At 42.5% G+C, this 25,332-nt stretch overlaps 2 protein-coding genes across 2 annotated transcripts in view; one reads left to right on the top strand and one right to left on the bottom strand.

Moving 5' to 3' along the window:
* Window positions 1-19,741, top strand: part of LOC102194012 (transmembrane protein 150A-like) — a 26,573-nt gene extending 6,832 nt beyond the window's left edge. The window contains exons 3-8 of the mRNA XM_005725754.1: window positions 2,947-2,994; window positions 5,165-5,251; window positions 6,785-6,852; window positions 9,762-9,889; window positions 16,694-16,871; window positions 18,110-19,741. Coding sequence (XP_005725811.1) covers window positions 2,947-2,994; window positions 5,165-5,251; window positions 6,785-6,852; window positions 9,762-9,889; window positions 16,694-16,871; window positions 18,110-18,354 — 754 coding nt within the window. The 3' untranslated portion in view covers window positions 18,355-19,741. The remainder of the gene's footprint in view (window positions 1-2,946; window positions 2,995-5,164; window positions 5,252-6,784; window positions 6,853-9,761; window positions 9,890-16,693; window positions 16,872-18,109) is intronic.
* A 506-nt stretch (window positions 19,742-20,247) lies between these two features.
* Window positions 20,248-25,082, bottom strand: LOC102193728 (S-adenosylmethionine synthase isoform type-1-like). The gene is made up of 9 exons (XM_005725753.1): window positions 24,881-25,082; window positions 23,654-23,731; window positions 23,029-23,151; window positions 22,801-22,913; window positions 22,554-22,697; window positions 22,003-22,221; window positions 21,609-21,791; window positions 21,052-21,185; window positions 20,248-20,954 (listed from the first exon to the last, which is right to left on the bottom strand). The coding sequence occupies exons 1-9, from the start codon at window positions 24,963-24,965 to the stop codon at window positions 20,852-20,854; spliced, it is 1,182 nt and encodes a 393-aa protein (XP_005725810.1). The 5' UTR covers window positions 24,966-25,082; the 3' UTR covers window positions 20,248-20,851.
* Window positions 25,083-25,332: the final 250 nt, after the last annotated feature.

Genomic DNA, 25,332 nt, shown 5'->3' with positions numbered 1-25,332 from the left:
TTAATAGGGCTGTCAAAATAGAGAGAAAACAAAACAGCTGCTATATAATGCCCTCTGCTATCTTAGTTTAATTGGTCACAGCTCCAAAAGGCTCCGTTTACACCGTCCACACTGTGACACGAAAACGGCGTTTTCAAATGTATCTGCTTTGGAGAGCGTTTTCAAAAAGCTCTGTTTTCCTTGAACAAAAATGCCGTCTCAGTGTGGACGGGAGGCCAAAACGGAGAGAAAAAGATGCGTTTTCAAATGAAAACGTATTAGTGTGGACGTGGCTGCAGGGTGTGTTGATGTGACATGTGGTTACGGGGAGGAGCACATCAGGTTATGGGGTAGATTATGCTTTCAGGTTTCAAAGGGATTTGCAGGGATCTTCGGGGTAGATTTAACACAGCAGTATGAATCCTGTGAAAGGTGCTTTGGCAGTGCCAACAGAAAGTTACTGGAAGTATGCCATTTCCTGTTTCAACTTCTATTTCAGTGCCACAGCTGTGATTTTCTTTTCCCATTAAGGAGAAGACTGCAGCGAGTCTAGCGTGCCAGAGCACGAGGATCAGTGCTTATAGGAGGTTTGATGACGTTACACTTCATGCAGTGACCGATGCTGCACTGAAAAGAATCTTTGATTAGGTTTACACAGAAAACACAGTTTTCAATTTGGTTTGATTGCTGGTAAAACTTTACCTATTTCCAGGGTGCATGGGGAAGACCAAAAAGATTGACGCTCCAGCAACACTTGTATGTAGAGAAACTTTACTGGTAGACTTGCATGTTTTGGGTGGTAGCCATTCACCAGGGTCCCTGCCAAAGACTGAAACACATCGGTCAAACAAAGAGTGTTTTACAAGTGTTCGTATTTCACGTGTTGGCAGTAAGAATCCATCACGTTGTTGCCTGAACTCGATTCATCACAGCACCGAATCCAAAGGTCACCTTCTGTGTGATTTGGCGGCGCTGACAGCTTTGAGAACACTGAAGTATTTGATGGGATGAGAGAGGCGGTGTATCTGAGTCTCTAGTTTAACGGCTCATTCACACCGTGATCTTCACTTTAGTTTACACGCATGCAGTTTTCAAGTACATGCAGCAGGACTAAAAAAGATGAGTCGTGGGAGGGAGGGAAGTGGATGAGAGTGGACGGCCTCTGTCAGGCCACTCACTCCACATCAACTTTGTAAAGGGCAAATCAATTCTTCTGACCCGAGAATTCCCTCGTTATCAGCGATCAATAAAGACGCTCCAGCGGTCACATGTCTGTTGGCATCTTGCTTTTTTGAGTCCTGTGTATCTGATCTATGGTGCAATATGTCCTTACAGTTGTTTTGAAAGAGGCTAATGGGCCATTTGTGACATATTTCAACCTGAGTGAAAGTGCACCACCAACATTATGGTGTGGAATATGGGAGATTTTATGTCCACTGGTAATTTATTTTGGTAACAACCTGTTTTAATTTGTCTGAATGTGGTAAAAATGAGTATTTGTAGAGTTTTTATGCCACACACTTTGAACAAGAAGCACATGTGACTTAATCCATGTATGTCTTTACAGAGGAGAGTGGACACCTTCTGAATCAGGTTAGCCAGGTTACAGTAACACATGCGTAGACTTGTTGTAACTGGCAGTTGTAATGCAACTTCATTAGCAGATTCATGAGTTTGTGCTTAAGTATCATGGTAGAAATGTCAAGCATTTTGCAGGCTTTTGATCTTAAACTTAAGTAGAAAAGAGTCGAAGAGTAAAACTGAAGGGATTTCTGTTGCAGTCTACTTCACAAGGAGCTGGATTGTCATCAGGTTTGAGAGATTGTGGTAAAATAATTGACACAGACAGACTTCCTGGGAGGTCTGCAGCACAAAGCAGAGTATATTATGTAGAAGTTAATTCCTAGAAAAATGCACCAACAGCACAAATTTTGACTCCACTTCAGCGACTCAGATTAGAGGACTAAAAGTAGAAATGATGGCTTCAAAGGGTCAACTCTGTACAGCTGTTTTATGAAGGTGACTGAAAAAAGAAGAGGCCAAAAATAGAAGAAGGAATCAAAGATTTTAATACTTTTTAATGCTGTAAAGTTGAGCATTTTAACAGGGGAGTCAGCCTCAAGTGGCCATTAGAGGAATTGCAGTTTTTGGTACTTCTTTGTTGGCTTCATCTTTTAGAGTTTCGCTCAACTGCCAGTTATATTTGGAAAGAAACAGCACTTTCAAATTGTTTTCAAGGACTTCTCAGAGGGTTTTGCATTAAAAAAAACCCCAAAAACTAACTGGATAGTTTGTGCAAAATCTCTATTTGATAGTTGCCAAACCTTTGTGTGTAAGATCTCCTGGTACAGCCAGACAGAAAGTCGGAGGATCACCGAAACCAGAAGCATTTATCCTCTGGAGGAAATTACTGTCTGTTCAGAATTTTATGGAAATCCAGCATTGAGTTTGAGAGATAGGAGTCTGCACCAAATTGGTGGAGTAAGAGAACATGTGCTTCTAAAATGTACTAATGTGCATTTATGTGTGTGATGAATGATCTCTGTTTGGCTGTTAGGCTCTGCGTGTGTGTGTGTGGAGGTTGTTTTGTGTAACTGACATTTTTTTAAACATCCCTGTGGTGTAACAGTACATGTTAATATGCAGCCGTCCGGCTCGGCGCACATGTGTGATGAAGAGGAGCTGTCTCCGTCTCTGAAAACAACCATGTGGTGATTCATGTGTGTTTTGTTAGTGGAAAACATTATTAGAGCCTGGAGACGTTCGTGTGGTTGGATGTGACAATACTTTCAAATGCTGCAGTACAGCGAGTGAGGCAGAGCTTTGGACATGTTTTGAGAGCAGAGCCAGTGTTATCTCCAGACCGTATCCTGACAGCATGATTGAATCTTCATCATTTTCTGTCTGCCTCTTTAACCGTCTGTTCAGATCTTTGACCAAAGATTTTCTTCTTCTTTGTCTTCACAGATACGCGATGGCCCTCTACAACCAGCACGTCTGCCCTGTGAACAACTGGTACAGCACTCACACAGACACACAAACACACATATCAGGTTCATTTTAAAGACCATAGTATTGGTCAGCAGTTTAATGTTGCTTCAAAGCACCAAAGAGACACAAGCTGCATCTCCGCATCAGGAACGTTCCCAAAGAGACGAGGAAACTTTTTCCAAATTGTTTCCAGTGCAGTGACCAGAGGTCACTTTCACAGAGATAGATTTTTGACTGTGGATTAGATTAAAAAAAAAAAGAGTCAGAGATGTCTACACTACACAAAGTGCTTCAGACCTTAAGCAGGATTGTTGCACAATGTCTCAAGACTGCATTCAGCTCTGCTTGGTTAAACCAGACAATTCAGTTCACTTTCATTTAAAAAGCGCCAAATCAAATCACAAATCATAACAGTCATTTCAAGGTGCTTTATTTTGCAAGGTAAAGACCCTACAATAACAAGCACTTGGGCACAGTGGGAAAGAAAAAATCCTTTCAACAGGAAGAAAGCTTAAAGATGCTAAAAACATTGTGACTTATGTACAAAAACATGTTAACTAATGAGTCCACTTGCAAAGCATCATCACTTAAACCAGAAGTTGAGATTTCTCTTCTTCAGTGGCCTTTAATATAGATCACAGTGGGAAATATCAGGGCTCCTTGAGTGGAAATGCAGCTTCAGAGATAAATAGAGTGAATCTTGGATTTATATTTACAAACTAAAACTCCAGGGATGATAACAGTGATTTTCCTTATTTGCTGAATGAGTGAAGCAGCGAGTGTTGGATAACATTGTCATCATATCAGATTAGAAGTTGATTAGTTCTCTGAGTGTTTGTAAAAAACAAAATCAGCCAAATCAAATAATGAGGGTTAAAGATTCACTCTGTGTGTTTACCTGTAAACAGGAGCGTGTCCTTAACAAATAAAAACACATAAAACAGACTTTCTCTCAAGCTGTGTTCGGGGTTTGCTTGCTCTCCACGGGTACTGTGTTACACTCTGACCAGTCTAGGGTGTACCCTGCTTCTCAACATATGGCCACTGGGATATTGGGACCACATATCTCCATAGTGCTGTATCTGCACATATATGTCGATTTAGGCCCTGTCTACATGCATATACAGGTATTTTAGTAAATACAGGTATATATTTATAGATAAAATGTTACAAACCCAGTTTTTAACATTTGTAATGCAGGAATGTAGTTTGCTATTTTGCATTTGAGTTAAATGAGACATCGGTTTGAGTCACTTGCATACAAATGGAGAATAGAAATCAAAATAAAAACAAAGTATGCAGCTGAACATTAACTGTGTTACATAAAAGACCTTTCACCTGAAAACATTTTGGGTTAATTTTCTACCGTCATTTGCGTACAGTAAGAGCGCTATCATGCCAAACGTGTCGCAGCTGATGCTCAACCATTAACAGAGTTTTCAACACGTTTGGTCACTTCAGTTTCCCTGAATTGACATTGATCTCATGTGAAACACTAAGATCACATTTTTACTCAACCTTTTTTACTGGGAGTTAGACAACCTACATTTCGATGATCCCATGTAAGCAGTACTTGGCGACAGTGGAGAAGAAGAACTCACTTTTAACAGGAACAAACCTCCTGCAGATTCAGGCCACAAACAGCAAACGTCAGTCAATAAACATAATGACATAAAGTAGTGGAATGGAAACACATGGAGACTAAAAAGATGAGAGTGGAGAAGAAGTGCGTGGCATCATGGGAAATCCCCCAGCAGTGTGGGCCCATAACAGCAATACTCCGGAGTCACCTGATCAAGCCCATCTCGGATAGGTGGGGGACACAGTGTACAGGTTGCCATTGTATTGCTGAACCACACAGAGACAGATGACCAATCACATTCAGCTAACCGCACTAACTGCATGTCTCTGGACTGTGGGTGGAAGCTGGAACCTGTAGCGAACTCACGCATCCATGCAGAAAGGCCTCGGCTAGGTGGTGCATTCGAACCCCAACACCAGTGACCATGCTGTCCCAAGTCTGAAGCATAATCCTAAAAAAGGAGATGGGGCTGATAGTTGAAGGCCTCCCATCCTACTTTAAGAAATTCGAGCAACCGCAAGAAATTCGGCGCTCTGAGAGATAACGATTGTTCCGAACACTGAATCATGTTGAATAACTGAAATAAATGGATGCACATGTGTGTTTTTCTAGGGTTTACAATGAGTCCTGTGTGGAGCCGCTTCCATTACAGAGGGGACCTGTACTGTGTTGCACCCTGGACAACATACCACTCATCAGGTCAGTGAGCCCACCTCTGCGGGTGTTACAGGTGGACTTTAATTTCCATGCTAAGCTGCTGCTGCTGTTTGCTTACCTGCTAAACTCCTGGTTTCTTGTAACATTTGGGAACTTCAAAGAACAGAACGGCTGCACGTTGCAGGCATTCCTGCCCTATCCTTCATTAAACCACAAAGAGGAAGCAGACTGATGGTCCTAGTTCTGCTTTTGCAGTAATAACAATTTCACTGAAACACAAAAAAAGTTATGCTGTACACATGATCTGACCACAGATGTCAGATGATGTGACACAGCAAACCGCCCTGCTGTGGTCAGTGGTTTATTTTCGAGGTTGGCTGCTTTTGTTCAGTTGGAGCAAGCACGTGCTTGATTTTTGGTCCTTTTCTAAAAAAAGAAACAAAATTTTCCTGTTTTACTAAAACTACTAATTGAAATAACACAAGAAAAGCTGCAAAAGTAAGAGGACAGTCTGAGACTCTTTGTGTTGTCATTTTTAAAACACACCAGCAGAAATGTGGAGCCACGGACATCAAACAAAGTCTTCAGAAAGTCGTTGAACTCACAGAATATATTTATGCAAGCCAAATATCAAAGTGTCAGAGCTGGAAAAACAAAGTTTCATCATGATAGATAAGGCAGAGGAAATGCTACTGCATGACTGTTTTAAAGTGCAGGTAAAGAGGCTTTTATAGGACATGAACCAATAAATCCAAGGTAGTTTTTTATTTTGGGGATTAAATTAAAGCAAACTCACACATCTAGCCCTCAGTGTAAGCTCACTGACCCAATTTAAGCATCTGACATCCATGAAATAGGGACTAACAAGCTACGAAAGTTCAGAGTTTAAAAACCTGCCTGCTTCAACCTGTAAATCCTTGTGAACTGTCAGGAATCCACGAGATCTGCAGCTGTTCATGGGGCTGAAAATCAGTTTTTGTTTCCATGCAGCGTTACAAACATCAGCTGAAACTGTTGCTTTAGGGTTTGCAAGTCTTACATGTAGCTCCAGAAAGTGATGTCGTCCGCTTCTTTAACTAATCCGGTTTCAGATAAACTGCAGTGATATTTGGCGAGCAGCTGCAGTGAAGATCGTGATCTTAGATAAGTCCGCACTTGCCCGAGCGAGGCTCCTCCTCACCTCTGCAGAACGAAAGGCTTTTGTTAAGTGCTTCACAAGTCTTATGTCCCCCCACAAAAACATCCAGGGTGCTGAATAAGTGTTGCTGACAAGATTAAAATCTAATCGGCTTATTGTGTCTAGATGGGAAAATGTTTTGGATGCTTTTGAGCTGGAGATACAGATGTGTGTCCTTTTTTCTGACCTCCTACAAAGACTCTATATTTATAGAAAAAATGCTGGCAGGTTTTTAGTATCACAGAGCAGCTAAGCACACAAATATGGGTTTTCCAGTTGTGCACAGTAAAAAAAAAGTAAAATATGGAGAAGGGGGTATATGACAGCAAGCACAGGGGGTCGTAGTTTGAGTACAGCCCATACTAACCACCCTCCTCTCGTCTGTGTTTCCATTGTAGTAAATGTGGAACTCTGCCACCTGAAAGCTGCTTTTTCAGCCTCATATGCAGCACCGGATCCTTTATGGGTAAGAACCAGGATGGTTTTGGTCTACAAATATTCAGCTTTTATAGTATTTTTTCTTTTTTTACTCTCGTACATATTTACCCAACATCTTGGTTGAACAGGACTTGTTTTTTCAGCTGGAGAGGCTCCGGCCAACTTTCTGTTCCCCAGAATCCACGGCCAGCTCTGGCCTCAGCCCTCAATCTGAGAGAAAACTTCAATCTAGGCCATCGATACTGCTTTTTTCTGAATAAAATGACCCACAAGCATTCACCCTCTGACCATACGGACAGCTACTCTGTGTGCCAAAAGCATTGATTTTCTGTGGTTTGCTCAGGGTTCGTTGCCCGGTGTGCAGAGGGTATATTGGCTCTTTTTCTATATTTGCTTTAAAAATGTTTGCCAGGATTCTGATAATGTACACTCAGGGAATTCACCCTGATCAACTTTTTGGAAATGCATAAATGGAAGTTTGCCTCAAAGGAATGCAGTTCTTTCCAGATTTGAAAGCGACTGTAGGAGCCTCAGTCAGACACAATTTCCTGGTGTTGGGAGCTTCCTGTGATCCAACGTGAACTCACACACATTTTGCAGTATATTGTCAACCCTTTGACCCGAGTGTCCTGGACTGAAGCTGCCTATTTGCTCTCTATACAGAGCCATTTATTTAAGGTGACCTCTCCCCTGTGAACACCAGGTTCATGCTGCTTTTCTGAGAAAATGCTGGAATTTGGGCAAGTTTAAAAACCTGTTAACCCGTTCCAGCTCAGGCTTTTTCCCTGAACCAGATTTATCTCAGAACTTGGCTGTTAACACACAGTCACTGTTTTTCCATCCATGGGGCACAAAAGTTTTTCAGGGCTTCATCTTGGTGTTTTTTCATTGTGGCAAAAGACACGAAAATCAGAGAAAATAGTCTGAAACAGCGACAAAGACTTGAGAAAAATAAGCTTTAGAGCTTAATAGAAAACTTTACTTCTCTTGTTTTTCGCTCTCTTGCTTTTGTCACTTTCTATTTCATTAGACCACAGATGCCTGATACGTAGCTCTCAAAATCTGTCTTAAATTGGCAAAAGCGCACCAAACATTTGTGCCCTGGTGTGTAACTTTGCGATCCTGGTCCGTGGTGTCTGAGCAGTGCTCTTTCCAAGTCAAGGAATGACAACATCTTAATTTGACTTGAAGGATAATAGATAAATACTTAAAGGAAGGACCTCTTGTTCTCTTTGCAGGAATACAGGAACAACAAGTTCGTTCCTGTAATTACCATTTTTATGGATGATTTCGGTGAAGTCTGCAAAAATTAGGGTTTGTGAGCGAGCTCATTTCTCCCACATCAAAAGCTTTCCTTCTTTTTTTTATTCCCCTTTCATAAACAATGCTCAGTTTATATTGGTGGGGGAGTTTGTTTAATTCAAAGGTGTAGTGTGAGGTTAGAAGAATGGTAAATGTCAAACTCTTGCTGTGCAGCAGCCCAAGAAACGCACGCCTAACCCAGAACCCAAAACACGGAGTCTTATCGTGGCGTGCAATCGATCGCCACAAACGGACCACTGTGCTCGCTGCTGGACAACCCACGGGAACATCAAAACAGTCGCTCTCTGCAGTTTGCAGGGAGATGAGTGCCAGATGTGAACGGCATGATGATCAGACAGGAGGGTGGGAGAGCCGTGTGAAACTGCTGCGAAGCTTTGAAGGCGACGTTTCATAAACAGACATCAGGAATCTGCTCACACAGGGATGTGCAGAATCATCAAGCTTTAGCTTCGAGCACGACTAAAGGTTTATTCTGTGCAGTTTGGGCATTGGAAGTCTTATAGTTGCAAAAATGATGGTGTGGCTAAAGCTAAAGCATGTTCTTCCTGTGCTTGCATGGTGTTTCTCTTGGTACTCCAGTTTCCTCCCACAGTCCCAAAGATATGCATGTTAAATTAACTGGTGATCATTTCAATGTTGCAGGTGGAGATAGTAGCTTTATCTATAATCATACTGTAAGGATACTTGTACTGATTCCCCTGCACATCACACCTTCAGCAGCTACTTGGCCCTGGAAAGCCACGCCATGAAGCTCCTGGTGCACAGCTGTTGTGCTGATGTTACTGCCAGAGGAGGTTTGGAGCTCTGCATTTACTGATTCAGCAGAGCACTGGGGATTTTTCTAGATGCTTCAGCACTCTGTGTCCCCGCTCTGTAACTTTACATGGAGGATAACCCTTTAACCCTCAGATTAACCCTTTACATCACAAATGTTTGTCAAGGCAGACCGAATGGCTAAGTTCTTCAGTTTATACACTGGTGACAATGGCACTGAAAACACCTGAATTAAAAGATTAAGAGGTGTGGGCTAAAACCTTTGTCCGTACACTGCCTGTCAGTAAAATAAGAAGGAATTAATGTTTTAAAATAAACAGTGTGGAGTACGAAACGCAGTATTTGCATCTTTAACGTAGTAGAATCGAGGCAAAAAGTAGCATAACATGGAAATACTTAAATAAGCTGCAAGTATACTGAACTAGTACTTCAGTGAAGTACTTGAGGACATGTACTTTGTTATAAACTGTAATCCAGTGATGCTGGAATTTTGTAAGACTATCTGTGCTGTTAATCTGACTCTGTAGTGAATTGAATGGACCAGCAGCGTCACCCTTTTAGTACAAATGATGCAAGCCTTCTGTCTGCTGCCTCCAAGCAGCCTAAGCAAATCAGTTTCAGAGAGGACTAAGCTTCATGCTTGTTGCCCTGAGGTTATTTTTCTGCTCTGTAGAGATGGAGCTCATCCCGCTGGAGCAATCATAAACACCTCAGGTAGAGTTTGTAGTGTGAGCTTCTCTTCCTGGAAGAGAAAAAAAATGTGGTTACATAACTTTTTGACCAACAAAAACGGTCCTTTCTTCCCGATTTGTCATTTCCTTTTTTCCTCGCCTCCTCCAGTGATGCTGATCGGCCTGCTGCGCTACGCTCACGTGATCGAGAAGCACCAGAACTGCATCCTCAACACCGCCGGCCTCTCCGCCGGGTGGCTCTGCGCCGCGGGGCTCATCATGGTGGGAAACTTCCAGGTAATTAATCCAGTCAGAGTCAATGAGATCAAAAAAGTCTGGATAATGTTTGTCAGCCCAGTTTTTCATAGACTCACAGCACACGAGCAGCAGTGACAGTAAATATCTGTTCACGCTGACCTTCGCCCACAGCTCTCATCCCTGCCTGTGTAATCATTCACTTCATGTAAATCAAGGGTGATAATAGTGGAAGTTTTTTATTCTTCTGCAAACTTTAACTCCTCTCTTTTAGGAGAGATCCCTGTAAAAAAGGCAGACTCTGTTCAGAGGATAGGATCCTGCAATTATTCCTAAACGACTTAATGTTTATCCTCACAGTTAAATGAACTCAAATTTTATGAACTCTGTTCCAGTTTCACTCAGAATCCTGCCAATTTTCCATCTGATCGACTTTACAGACATTACAGGGGAGAGAAACTGGGATAGTGGGCTTGACAGGCCCCAAATCATTCTTATGCAATCGTTCAACAACATCAATTGAGGGGTGATATTTATACGTGAAAGATACAAAAGCAAAAATCCTGCAAAAAAAGCTGCAAAAAGTAAGTTACATAATCAGAGATGGAAATCTCACTGTGTGTGATTCACGGCACCTCCGGCTATTGTGCAGCTGCTTTCTTTGAAACTGAGGTGGAAGCTTGTAATCCATGTGTAGCCTAAAAACAAACTAATCTGGGTGCACTGTTTTTTTTTCCTGCAACATAACACTTGCTGGTTTTAGAAAATGTATTAACACCTGGGTAACTTTGTGCTTTTCCACATTTACTGCAGTGAAGTAGGAGGTAGAACGGGCTTGATGCCGTGTTCAGGCCACACAGCAGAGATAAGACTTCATGATTTATGGGTCAGTTGAAAGCAGAAGGCCTGAATGTAACAAACAGCATGGAGGTAATTTAAGTGATGACCATGAAGAAGGTCAGACTGACCTGCCTCCCCTCAGCCAGAACAGAAACTCAGCTAATGGGCAGCTAATCTCTGAGGGAAGAGGGAAGCACATACCAGTCTGTTGAATGAAACAACTTTCACCTGCATCCAGACTTTGAGATACCATTCAGGATCACCACTTTGTTCATTTAAGTCCACTGTAAACCAAACTATGATTTGAGGGACCGTATTTGTTTGGAATCAAACGCTCTTTTCAGGACAGATTTTTTATCCTGACGTGAGAAAAACAGAGTTACCAGGATAAAAGACCTAACCTGTATGCATTTTTTTTCTAACTCCTCCCCTTATGTTGCACCTGAAGTTGACTGAGACTCTTCTTTCATTTTTTCATTCATAAAGTTGATGTTAAAGCTCATATCTCATTAATTGTGTCTGTGCAAACACTGAGTTAGCAGTAACCTTTATTAAACAGTTTCTCCTCTGTAAGAGCTGCCATGTATCAACTAAAGGCTCTCATGTAAATAAACCTACAGTAGAGGCTCCAATGCATATTCCCAAGGACTGACTAATACCTGGGTGGTGGGATTATGGTGTGTTTATACATCCATGGGCTCCAATGTGGATTGAAGGCAGCTGTGAAAGGCCAGAGTGGGGAGAGGAGGCAGCGAGGGGAGCAAACAGGAGCGAGTGTTAAAAACTCAGAGCTGTGTGTAATTTTCACGCGTTGTTTATACAGTTAATGTTCCAAGAACATCAGTGCAGCTGACACGATCACATCGTTGTGATGTAATTTATATTTAACAGCCGTGTCAGCTTCTAAATAAAGCTCAGGGCAGATTTCCTGGCTTCAAATAAATCATTTTGGGTCCTTAAAAGTCCTTAAAAAGGTTGGTTTTCATAGTCAAGATTAATAAAAATGTATCCATGTGTACATCGCTGTGTCTATAAAAAACAGAAAATCCTTAGTAGATGTTAAGAAACCAGGAACTTTTCCATTATTTCATTTTTTCTTTAATCTATTAATCTATAATCTTACATCCATTGCCTACCTTTTTGTAACATGGATACTCATGTATGCAGCCTTTATCAGTAAACGTAAAGCTATAAAACTTTATAAAAATACAGTTAAAAGTCCAAAATTGACACCTTTGGGCTGGTTGTGGCTGAGGACATAGAGCAGGTCATCCGATGGTTCGATCCCTGGTATCCAAGTATCTTGGACAAGAGACTGAAGCTGCTGTTTGAGCAGAGAATAATTGTGTGTTAGATTGAAAGGACTTGGGTGTAGAAAAAGTTCTTGTAGGCGAATAAGTCGGTGAATGAGGCGTGCTGCGGTCCTTTTACTGTTCCTTCACATTTTTGAATGCTGTGCAGTGGATTGGAGAGTCTGCTGGTCCGATTTTGGCCCCTGGGCCTTATGTTTGACACCTCTTTCCTACAGCAACATTAACTTTCATAACTATTTTCACAAACCTGTTACCAAGCCCTTCTCCAGCTTCACACAGCCTCGTCAAGCATCAAAGACATGAAGTTACACAATGACCCAGTGTGCACCTCAGCCTGCGGTGCAGCCCATTGTTCAGCAAACGTGGCTACGTGCACGCACTGCAACTCTGTCTCTCATTCCCATTTCAATCGAGTCTTCGAAAAATCGAGTTACGACCTTACGAGCTGGATTATGTCCTTTCGCACCGCTGTGAATGTTGGATTGGCGTATACGGGGTTTCTGCTGCGTTGCGGTTGCAGAGCCTCTGGTGATCCTCGCTCCTGCAGACTCGCAGCTCTTTGTAGAGCTTCCAAGCACATTTCCTTTTGATGTTCTGTTTGTTTTGTCTGGAAATTGTCTCGCTGTGGTATTGTGATCATAAAAACAAAATTTTGGCTGCGTGTTGTGCGTCTGTGTTTCTTCCCTCGGTACACTCGAGCGTGGTGTAATGTAAGGGCGCGCTCTCACGACAAAGCGCCCGTTCATTTTTCAGAAAAAAGCTCAATCTTTGGCTCACCTTTTCTTCTGATTCATAGAAGATGGCTTCATTAGAGAGAAGAGCTGCAACACATGCACCAACGTGTAGGTTTTTACAGCAGATGCTCAGGACACACATGCGTACATTAGGGTCACAGCGCAAGCTCCTTTATTTCTTGGTGCTTCAAGTTCTGACTTGCACGAAATCTTCTGTTAAACCTGTGCTGATTTGGTTTTGCCAGGAATGCAGCACCGGTGCAGCGTCTGAATGTCACCGCGATAATAATGAATGTTTTTAGTTTGCAGATCAGAGGAAAGAAACGCATAGGAAGCAAAAGAAAACTACGTGCAGTCAACTGTGTCACTTGATTTCTTGATTTTTACTGCAGAACATGTCACTGAGACATGTTGGACTTTTTAATCCAATACATTTATTTTACAGCTCTAGATGTATCCTACACTCAATTTAATATGCAATACATGTGAGGATTGTTTAATATTACTTCACAGCACTTCAAAGACACAAATTACATGAAAGATTTTCCTTATCATTTCTGCGTTCTTTGCCTTTCCTAATCTTCTTATCACATATTATGACTTGTCACTGCAGGCAAACACAGGTGCATTACATTAACTTTAATTTAAACCTGTAATCACTGATTCAGATACTTTAGGGGAGACAAAAGTAATGTTTGCAAATGTAAAGGCTCTAATGTGATCAGTGTGCTCTGGTCCATTTTGTTCTTTGAAGGTTTGTTGTCCTTGAGCTCAGAACCAGCTGATTCTTGCTGTGTGATTGCTGATTTAAATATATATATATATATATATATATATATATTGAGCATATCGTTAGTTCAGGTAGGAGGTGAAGCAGTCGGACACATCATGAACAGATCAGGTGGAGGAGGGTTGCAAAGTGGCTTGCAGAGACACAGCAGCTGTGGGCCGGTTAATATAGTAGGCCAAAGATTCACCAGTTGGATGAGCTGTGGTTTGATGATCAGCTGATCTGGGACTATAGCTGCCCAACTAGTGATAGCATAATGAACTCACAGGGCAATGTGAGTGTGTGTCATCTTGTACTGGTTGTACGTAAACACAACGTCTGCACTGATTTTGAGACTAAATAAAGTACAGATCCAGCAACATTTGTGCAAAGAAAGTCCCAATAGAATAAAGTAGACAAACTGTGGGCTGATTAAAAGATCGGAGTACTTCAGCTTCTACTGTGCGTGTGCATGTGGCGGCCGTCTGAGCTGTTTTGACATAGAAGTGATAATATTCAGGCACGTGTGCACGCTGCCAGAGGTCACAGTAATGCAGGGAGGCTGGGGTCTCAGGTTACTGCTGCCCTGTCTCTGCACATGTGGGCCCCCTCAAATACATCTCAGAGTCACTGCACAGTGCAGCCTCAGTTCTTTTCATCCATTCGCCCACCATCGATTAAGGGCGACCCTCCCCTGCTCGCCGATTGGCCGTGGCGCCCTCCTCCCTCCCCCTCTATGCTCGGTCTTATATAATGAATCGCAGTGTTTCCCACAGTGTAAACATGGCAGACGTCTTGAGTGATATGGGCTCATATACTGTAGAAGCACGCATGGCTCTGACACAATGATAAACAGCTTCATCCAGTCTGTTTATGTCTCAGAGAAAGAAGGGTGAATGCTGAACTGGAGTTTCAGGAAATCACGAATGATGCGGCCAAGAGTCTGCGTGGAAAAGGAAAATTTCTGCAGCATTGTTCTGCATCATGCATCGTTCCACAAAGAGCTTATTGTGGTCTCATTCATCGGTGGTATGTCTGCATTTTTAAACCTTTTATCATCCCATGTCCCAGGTCTTATTCCACAGTGCCTGACACAGTAATTCATATATACATTTTCAAGATCATTTCAAGACCTCCAGGGAGTTATTTTAGCTTTGAAGGCTCTTTATTATTAATCAGAAGAGATTTATGACCTTTATTCCAGTCGTCACAATCACCAGAAAAACCCAAAAAGTTAGCACCAACAATAAGGTTTAAATCACACATAGACACTGAATAAAGATGGACGTAGGAAACGCCATCGAAATGTTTGCAGAGACTTGCTTCTGCAGCATGAAGCTGAGCAGATGACCTGAGCAAAGTGTGGATCTGACTGAGAAACCCGAGAACCCTGCAGGCCGATACTGTAGTGCAAAAACACGTGGGAATAATAACGCACCATAATTCACAAAATAAAGATAAAGCTGTGTTAAACACATTTTGTAGTCCATGTTCTGGGTGTTGTAGTTTCTGTGCACAGTGCTCATCATTTCTCCTTCGCTCCTTTCCTTCGCTTCGTGATGTTTTCCGTCGAGGTCGAGGAAAAGTGGTTAGGAAAAGCAGGTAGGCGGTCCTTTTTTGGACTGTTCTCTTTACACTGTTGTCAGTTTTACTTCTTGTCTTTCTTTGTGACCCCTTCTTGGTAATTGTTTGTTTCTAATAAGTGTCCTCAGGACATAAACCTCCTGCTGCACAATTGCTCATTTTCTCGGTATTTTTCCTTGTGTTTGTAGTTATTTCCTTCTGTGTGCCCTGTTGCCTGGATTGTTTGGCCTCCCTGACTGCCCTTTGGTATATGGCTTGCTTTTAGGATTTTACACAGCCTCAGCTTACCTGTCAACTGTCCTGCATTTGACTCCTCTTCCTCTGTTCGTATGTGAAGATTTATCTATCTTCCTGCTCGCCCTTCTCTTTGAATCAGTTTTATAATTAATGCTGAGATGAATATGAGAGGATACGACCCACATAAAAGTAGCTCATGAACAAAAAACTTTCAGATGCTTGGTGTAAGCACAATTATAACTCAAGCTGAATGAGTATTTGTTTGTTCTCTGGGTCTCTTCCCTGTGGTCAGACGGCTTAAACCGCTGTTTTTTCTCCATGATAAACCACAAGTCCAGGCTCAGGAGATGTGTCGTCATAAAATCAGCTGCTGTATTTGAAAACGTGCTCTCACAGACTGCAGGAGAAAATATTAAAAATGAACTTCCTCCGTCTGTGATGCTGAAACGAGATGAGCTCATGGCAGTGACGGGTAATCTTCCGGCTTGTTATGTGTGGAGTTCGAGCTGACACCGTGTCGCCTCCTCCAGTGCCAGAGATGATAATGGTGATGATCCAGCTTCCTTTGTAAATTAGTATCATTACAGCTTCCTGTGACAGATGATTTGGTAACAGTGCTGGGTCACAATGACCTCTGTTTGCATTTCTATCAGCTTTGTTTTGTCCTGATGTTCCCACAAGAAGACTGTGAGGTGTAAATGATATTCTGCTGAGTAAAGGACTTGTTTAAACTTCCATCTCCAGATTTATACTAAAGTCTGAAGGCGTATTTGAGAGAAATACATCCAGTAATTGATTTATGTTACATTTGTTAATATAACACAAATTTCCCAGAGTTGTTAAGATATTTTGGTTTACACAACAAATTTAAACCTCACCCAGTCAACAGGGTGGCAGTGTTCATCCTCCGGTTAACGTGATTTTCAGTGCAGAAAATCAAATAAAGCCTGGTGCTGAGCTCACATCAGTCAAACAGTGGCTGCTATATGATGATGTTGAGCATTATGAAAGACAGTTGGTGATATCACATGAATTTATTTTGTCCTAAACACAAAAGAGGAGGATTTTAGTTGCATTTAAAATACTGCTGTCAGCGTTAATCTCGTTAAAATGACGTTAACGCCATAACCGCATTAATGCTGCAAATCACCGTTAGCGAGTTAGCGTGGATCGCCCCGTGCGTGGGGCTGGACGGCGTCAACGCGTTAGCGTGTGTAGCTTGTTAACGTGTTAGCGGCGTCCTCTCATAGTTCTCATAGTGGATGAGAAAGACCGACTATGTCTTTCTCTTCCGTGCCGTGTTTCTACTTCCAGATCCTCAGTGTAACAGTTTTTGTTTATCCGCCTGTTTTGTTTTCTTTTTTTTCAGGTGGATTTTGCTAAAGTCCTTCACTACGTGGGAGCTGGGGTCGCCTTCCCCTCCAGCATGCTGTTTGTGTGCCTTCAGTCGGCTCTGACCTACAGACTGGCCAAGACCCAGGAGGAATACTGGATAGGTCACATACGAGTGGGGATGGCCCTGCTGGCCCTCATCGCCCTGGTGCTCAGTATCCTTGAAGCTTATCTGTGTTTCTTCCAGCACTACAGTACATTTTTAGTGAAACACCTCCCTAACACATATGTTGCTTGCATTTATTTATTTGCTTGTTTAAAACCACATTCAGTGGCATAGATACCCTGCAGGGTTGTGTCAGAGCTGGATGAGAAAGATTTATTTCGAGACATGGCACCCTCTAGTGGCTGTAGGACCTATGGCAGCGTAAGTTGTAGATTTATGGAGCCACAGAGACAGGAACAAGGAGCTCAGGGTGAATGGATGGGTCAATATAACTATAGTTTTTCTTTCTCTTTCATGATGGTTAAATGAGCCAAAAAAGGTCATGTATTATTGCACATTATTTGTTACTTTTCTTAAAAGTAATGAAAGTGACTTGTTACAGTACTGATTACATGACTTTTGCATTAAGAAGAGAACTTAAGACCATTTTAACATATTTAATGACATAATTGTAAGTGTGTTAGCACTTTAGTAGTTACTTTATGATCCATTATACTTAACACAGTTTGTTCCCCAAAATTTACTAAAAGATGCATTTGTAGATAATCAAACCTTTAAAACAGCATGAATGGGTTGCAGGGATATATGAGGGAGAAAAGGGTCATTTTGCTTCACAATAACTGGCTTTGTTTGTGCATAAATCCTGAGAAACTCAGCTTTGTGCAATAAATCAGCACATTAGTATAAAACTAATTTCTTGTCTGTCTGCACACGTGACTTCATAGTGTTTAAAATCCAGCACATTTATAATGTATGGTTTGTTGCATTGCCCCCTGCTGGAGAGCACACAGCCTTACAAACATGACTGAAACCAAATGCTCACTTGGAGTTTTTGGTTATGAAGATTATGTGTCTGATGAGTTTATTGCTGTCAAGTCTGTAAGGAAACATTTAGGGATAAAACATCTGCAATGCACCTTTAAAAGGCAGGTCATCAAGGTATTGATGGTATTGATTGGAGTCTATGTGAGGCTTGCATTCAGACACAGGAAACCTTTTACTGGCTGTTAATGGTAAAGGTAAACCATCACTTTTTTTAAGGTGGGCCTTTGTGTTAGAGGGTCAGGTTTGACCACAGGTCAATGTGATGGTGAAGCCATCTTAATATTAACAGCACAGGACCGAATTCAAAGTAGCGACCAGTACGTCTCAGTACGTGAGCAATAAAAACAATGTCAAACTGAACCACTGTGCAGCCGTTGCTCGCCTTAACCCTCTGATCACCAGGTGGGGTTTTTTTCTGCCAGGAGAGCTATGCCCTGCAGCACGCCTCTGCCATCTTTGAGTGGATCTACTGCTCGATCATCATGTTCTTCTACGGGACTTTTGCCTTTGAGTTCGGGGGCATGTCGGGGGACACCCTGATGGTGCTCTCCAAAGGCGGGGCGATGCAGAGCTTTTCCACCTCTGACCACAAGACAGAGGTCGGCGGAGCCGGCCACCACCAGCCAGAGAGCTTATCGATCCTGTGACTTAACTACGGTGTGTTTGAGAAAAACTGGAGGTGAAAGAGTAACAGAGTCTAGAGCCTGGATGCTGCACCCTGCATATCACCACACTCACTACTACAAAGTGCCAAAGCTGCTCTCCTCAGCAGTGACCAAAGACTGACAGACTTCTGTCCTGCAAAGCGTTGCACAAAACCAACAATGCCTGTGTGAACACAAACACCAACAAAGAAACACACACGAGCACACCCACAGTCCTTAATGTTTGGTTTAATTGTCTCAGAGTAACAATCGGTCTCTGAAAGTGCCTCAGATGTCGCTCCTCGCTGCGCGCCGTCAGTCCTGGAGCCTTGCATTGTTTCTACTCAGGAAGTTTTGTTACACAATCAGGTTTCTCTCCATACCTCCGCCGCAAGATGAGGCTTTCCACAAACATCAGACAGCAGGTGGGCTTCATGTGCGACAACTAGCCTCTCCTATCAAAGTAGCTTAAAGATGTAAATGTTATTCTAAGCTGAATTTCAACACTTGGTGCAACTGTTTAAGGCAACATTGCCCATGTATCTCTCTCATATTTCCCAGATAAGCTCAGTTTTGTTTTGTCTTTTGTTGTTTCTCATTTCAGCTCATTGCCAAAAAAAATGCTGTATAATTTCTCTTTAATGGGACCAAACTATGAAGGTGAAACATTGATATGTTTAACATCTTTAATTTCATCATACGCGGAAATACTTTATTCAAATTGTATTTCTTAGAATGTACACTGAAAGTAAAACAATAAAACAGTTAATATGAAATGATGCAGTGTGTGCACACATAACGGGTTGTGGTTAGCTTTAGATATACAGGAATCCACTGACTCAGGTTTATTGAGCTTTAAACTGTAAAGATCCTCGAGGAAAGCTTCACTGCAAATCAGTACAAAGTTGTTCTGATTGAATAAACATTTCCATCCTGATGAAACTGAAAAGGCTCCCATGCAGAAGACATATTGGTTTGATGAGATGAATACCAGAAATTGTGAAATTTTGTATCAACGCATATTAAAAGACCGAAATGATGACTGGCATTTAGAATTGTTCCGTCCCTCCTGCAGAGTTCTGAAGCAAAACCAACGCGCATCGGAGCTCCTTTGGCGCCACACGGTGGCCAAAGTAACTTAGTGTTTTGTTTCTTTTCCCTAATTTGTACCCATCTGTATCTAACAGATAAACAAACGAACAAAAAAATTCTACACTGATAGTAAAAAATATATATTCTGGTAAGCATGCAGGAAGAAAAATCTTAACTTTAAACTTTAATAAATGCTAACATATGAAGCCTCTCTGGGACATTTGGATTTCATCTTTGGTCGTCTGCATCTCATTAAAAACCTCACGTTATCGTACTAAACTGCATGAAGCCTGAGGAAAAGTTTATACACCTGCAGAAAACCTCACAAAGTTCTAAGATTATTCAGCTTCTGTTCTTTTAACCTCAAACTCTCATCAAAATCATTTTGGTGTTTTCCATGCAATGTAACAGGAGCAGGATGCCACATCCAAGCCATGTAGGGGAAAGTTGGCTAAACCTTGGGAAGTGCCAAGGGCAGCAGATACTAGTACACCTTCCCACCCCTGATAGCAAGTTGATTAAAAAAAATGTTTTTATGTATGGTTTAAAGACGCTTCGGAGTCATTTTGACTTAGAAAGTTGTCTTTTAAAAACAAAAATCAGCTGATGTGAGGGTGTCATCAGCTGATGCAGTTCAGACTGTCTACTTCCATGTCCTCTGACGTCATCCGTCTTTGGTAGACGTGTGTTGTTGTTCATGTTAAATAAATTCCTTTACAGGGGAGCATGGTGGCCTCACAGCCCGAATGTCTTGAGTTAAATCCACCATCTGGCTGTTTCACGTTCTCCCTGTGTCTGCGTGGGTTCTCTCTGCATACTGCGGCGTTCTCCCACAGTCCAAAGACATGCAGGTAGTAGAGTTGGGTTACGTGGTGACTCTGATTTGTCTATAGATGTGAATGTGAGTTCAATGTGTTGTCCGTGCTTCTCGCCCTATAGTAGCTGGAAAAGGCTCCAGCCCCCCAGTGACCCTTAATTGGGTGGATGGAAGTTCATTTTTATCCAGGCAAAACTGAGACGCTTGTGATAAAAATTATTCAAAGAGGTTTAGCTGACTGTCAGAGTTTGTCATTGAAATAGTCATAAAAGAGCACGAGAAAACCTCAAACATGTGCAGAATCCCCACAGGCTCTTCAAAAACTCACTGAAACGCTTGAGACATGACCCATGCACGGTTTTTCTCCTTTAAAATTTGGTCATCCACTCGGTTTATTTTTTTCTTTAACAGTTTAGATTTAAAGTGTAAATATCTCTCATGCTTCACAGTTGTCATTTAGGGACTTTGTCGCCGACAGCTGGAACACCTCTGACCCACCCACACCTCAGACTCAGAGCAATGAACAAAGGCCATATGGACTCCACCACACACACACACACACACACACACACACACACACACACACACACACTAGAAGTTGAGGTTCTTCGGGACCTCCCAGGGAAACTCCTTCCTGCCAAAGTGTCCGTAGCATGCCGTCTTCTGGTAGATTGGTCTCTTTAGGTCCAGGTCTCTGCAGCAGCAAGCAGTCGACATAGATTCAGTACAGTCTAACAGATTTGGACAGAGATTATAAAACACTGAGGCGGTGGTGTGGGTGCAACCCTGACCTGACTATGACTCCAGGTCTGAGGTCAAAGTTTTTATTGACGATCTGCAGAAGCTCCTTCTCGCTCTTTGGAGAGGAGCCGTAGGTGAACAGGGAGATGGAGAGTGGGTGGGCCACTCCAATCGCATACGCCACCTGGAAAAACACAGCATGTGATTAATGAACATGTTGTTTTATCACCACCGTGATGATGGTGATACCACTGGTGATAGTGCCACGTACTGCTGGGTTTTCCACAATTATTTTATTATTATTTATTTATAAAGTCCAAAAAAAGGAGAAACTAACTCCTTGATTCACAGTTTAAAACCATTCTAATTTACTTTTAATTGGACCTTGGTGCACCACCATCCCTCTCTATTTAAGCCTTTTGATTGTTTCCCCTCACAAGCAGAAGGTTTGAACCGCAAAGTAATGACAAGCATAACAGCTGAGTCCCACAAAAATCCAAAAGAATGATTTGCATAAAATGACTCAGAAAACAGACTTCTGAGCCTTTTCATCCTGCACACATCTCAGAAACCTTTTGGAGAAGATGAAACTGGAACGAGGTCTCACCTGCACCAGTACCCGCCTGCACAGCTGGGCCTTCACCAGAGATTTTGCCACCCAGCGTGCAGCGTAGGCGGCCGAGCGGTCCACCTTGGTGTAGTCCTTTCCAGAGAAAGCTCCGCCCCCGTGGGCCCCCCAACCACCGTACGTGTCCACGATGACTTTCCTGCCCGTCACTCCTGCATCACCCTGAGAGAAATCACAAAGATTTATATCCACACAGCACACAAGCAAGCAAGATCTTCACTACATTATTTGTTTTTACACTTTGAAACTATGCAATTAGATTTGAACCCCATCATATTTGAGCTGTGCACTAAAAGCCACTGCCAGCATCCTCATGCTGCGTGACATCAACGTAAACAGTATTCGGGGACTTCGAATGTTCTCGGCTCTTTACCTGCGGCCCTCCAATCACAAAGCGTCCGCTGGGCTGCAGGTGATAGATGGTGTCCTCGTCCAGGTAGCGTGAAGGCACCACGGCTTTGATGACCTTTTCCTTCAGCACCTTCTTCTGCTCCTCCACACACACGTTATCATCGTGCTGCACGGAGATCACCACAGTGTGCACTCTTTTGGGGATCACAGCACCATTTTCCTGGGCGTAATGAACTGTTACCTACGGAAAGGTGAACATTATGTTAATGTTATTGTAGCAAAACAATATGCATTTCCACTTTTAGTCCTTTTACTTTGATTTAACGAGACTTGGGTGTGTTACACGAGGGAGCTACTTCTACTGAATCTACTTCACAAATAACACTGTTAAAGCAGAGCCCAACAAAGCTGACATGAAGAGTTGAATGAAGGCTGCTGGACCTCATTCGTGGGGATTCATGGAAGCATGTTCAGCTTTCTTCTCCACAACAAACATGCCATTAAGTATGCCACCCTGGCTGCCTCACACTGCAGGTTCAGGCATGTCTACACAGTTTTCTACTCTGACCTCACCTGTGTCTTTGAGTCTGGGCGGAGCCAGGGGACCGTCCCATTTCGTCTCAGCTCGGCCATCTTAGCGTTGAGTTTGTGGGCGAGGACTATGGTGAGGGGCATGCACTCCTCTGTCTCATCTGTGGCGTATCCAAACATCAGACCCTGTCCATGCAGCACGAGTACAGTCAAAGAGCAGCACTTTATATTCTGAAGAAGAAAAAACTGGTGTTTCAGCCCAGAATTGAAATGTAGGCGCTCAGATGACCTGGTCTCCAGCTCCGATTTCGCTCTCCGTGCGATCGATATGAACTCCCTGAGCGATGTCAGGTGACTGCTGCTCCAGGGCTACCAGCACGTTACAGGTCTTATAGTCAAATCCTTGGAAAAACAGAGGAAAAAGAAGAAAAGGGATGTTTTCGTTTGAAAGCATTTCTCCTCCCTGGAATCCCAGTGTAGATGAAGTTACAGCCAAAACGTTAAAAACTTCACTCACCTTTCTGCGAGTCATCGTAACCAATATGCTGGATGACTTCTCTCACCACTCTCTGGTAGTCCACGTTGGCTCGAGACGTGATCTCCCCACAGAGCAGCACCATGCCCGTCTTACACACCGTCTCTGTTTCATCCACACACAGGACATCACACTGTATATGTGTATTCATGCCATCAGATGTGAATGTCCTTCCTGACTATTGATGTAATACTGCTGGTGTCCTGGATTAAAGTGAATTGAATTGCTTGGGAAGTGATGTTCTTTTGTCAGGATCACTGCTGTTAATGAATATTTCACGGAGTTTTCCTGCAGCAGAACCAGCGATATCGTCTTTTTCATTCCATAAACTAAAAATAGACATATAATTTAAAGAAATACAAACAAAAGATGCTGAGGCGTGGGAAGCTTTATCTTATCACACCTGCATTTATTACATGACATATTCTGATGGGCGATTTTTTTCCCACTACAGTCAAAAGAAAATGCAAGCCTGTTTGCAACCCACCCTCCTTTTTTAATGTCTCACTTAACCAATGTCATGGACACTATTACCATTTGCATCCATCTTAAATGTCCCTCTTCCCTGTGTGTTGCTTCCCTCTAGTGGACAAAAACTCAAACTCACCACAAGCCACCTTAGCATCAGGGTCTTGCCTCAGGTGAGCGTCCAGCACAGCATCACTGATCTGGTCACATATCTTATCTGGAAAAAATAGAATAAGGAGAAGTCTAAAAGGCATAAATATCTGCATGTGTGCTGGTTCGGTCTGTCGTGCGATCGTTTTACTGCACATGCCAGATTCCTGATCTGGGCAGAGCCCGAAAATATCACCCTGTTCCCTCTGGCAGTTACAGGACTATGAATAGCCTTGATTTGGTGAATACACGCCAGCGTGACACGGTACACTCTAACTCCATCATCAAAGCACTCCCAAACTGTATCAGCACTACGGCACTGAAGCTTCTGTAACTTCAATTTACTCTCCTGCTTTATGATGGACATTTTTTACATCACCCTTAAAAATGTAGAAATGTTATATTATCGGCTTATTGTTGGTGAAACTTTCATGTTTGTTTGTTTTTTTTAAATTACAAACATGGATTTTCCCCATCTGTAAAGTTTGGTTTGCTGCTGTTTTAACTACACATTTACATTTAAAGCACATGTTTATGTGTAATTTTAAATGAATTATATTTGCTGACACTTTCACTGCACACGTCTTCAAAACTCACCTGATATAAGGGATTATCTGTGAACCAGCACCATTTTTACACATCAGCAAAGATGTTATAAAATCTAGCTGTTATCCTGATTATTTTACATGATGCTCACATGTTGCGTTCTGCAGAATTGTAACAATGCAAAGTGTGATGAGGTTAAATCTGCTCTTCAACCACTTCCTGGTGGCTGGGTGGGATTAAGCTAAACATCTGCAGTGCATTAAACATGCACTTGTTAGAAAATTAAAGAAAAGATGCAAAGCTGCACTATTTACTTTATAAATGACATAATTTATATTATGCCGAAGACACATTTTTCCTAACAGAACATACGTCACATGTCTGCACCACAAAAATGGCTCCAGCAGCAGCTGCAGATGTAAAAATTATTCATGACAAAAAAGTGACTCATCAGATGTTCAGCTTAAAACACAAGTTCTGCTTATATTGGAACTAAAGTGGAAGTTTTCTCAGTCCAGGATTCCTCCTCTGCAAATCAGCACCGTGTGGCTCCATGAAAGCAGACTTTATGCAGCACCGATTAGGCTTCTGCGCATTCCTCAAAACCATCAATGATCACTGAAGCGCTCAAAGCAGTTTCTCACATGATGAGCAGCACTCCTCTACTCACCAGGATGTCCCTCTCCCACAGATTCGGACGTAAACATGAAGTCATGAGCAGTATGCTCATCGCTCACATTCACTGTGGAATTCATTCTGAGGGCTGTGCAGACTGAAGGAGTGAAGTCTTTCTGATGAAAGCTGTTCCAGAAACACGCACAGGCCGGGTGCCATCCAACACCAGAGTCCTACGGCCGTGCAGCCGGATAACTCTGCGCTATAATAGGAAAAGACAACATACACATGGGGGGAGGGCACTCTGTGAACCATGTGGGTTAGGCCATTCAGACAGGAAGACGGGGAGGGTGGGAATGCTTTTTTCAACATGGAGACCTTTTTTAAAACCCTCCCTGTGCTGAATGGTCTCAATTTATCACACTCATCAAACTCGGGCTCAGAGAGCAGAGGAGGAATTCATTTCATCAGAGGGTTACTGTGTGGCTCCTCCACCTATTCATTCAT

The sequence above is a fragment of the Pundamilia nyererei genome, unplaced genomic scaffold, assembly GCF_000239375.1.
Source record: "Pundamilia nyererei isolate P.nyererei 1_Seehausen unplaced genomic scaffold, PunNye1.0 scaffold00017, whole genome shotgun sequence".
Lineage (NCBI taxonomy): Eukaryota > Metazoa > Chordata > Actinopteri > Cichliformes > Cichlidae > Pundamilia > Pundamilia nyererei.
This window is presented reverse-complemented; position numbering and strand designations above follow the sequence as displayed.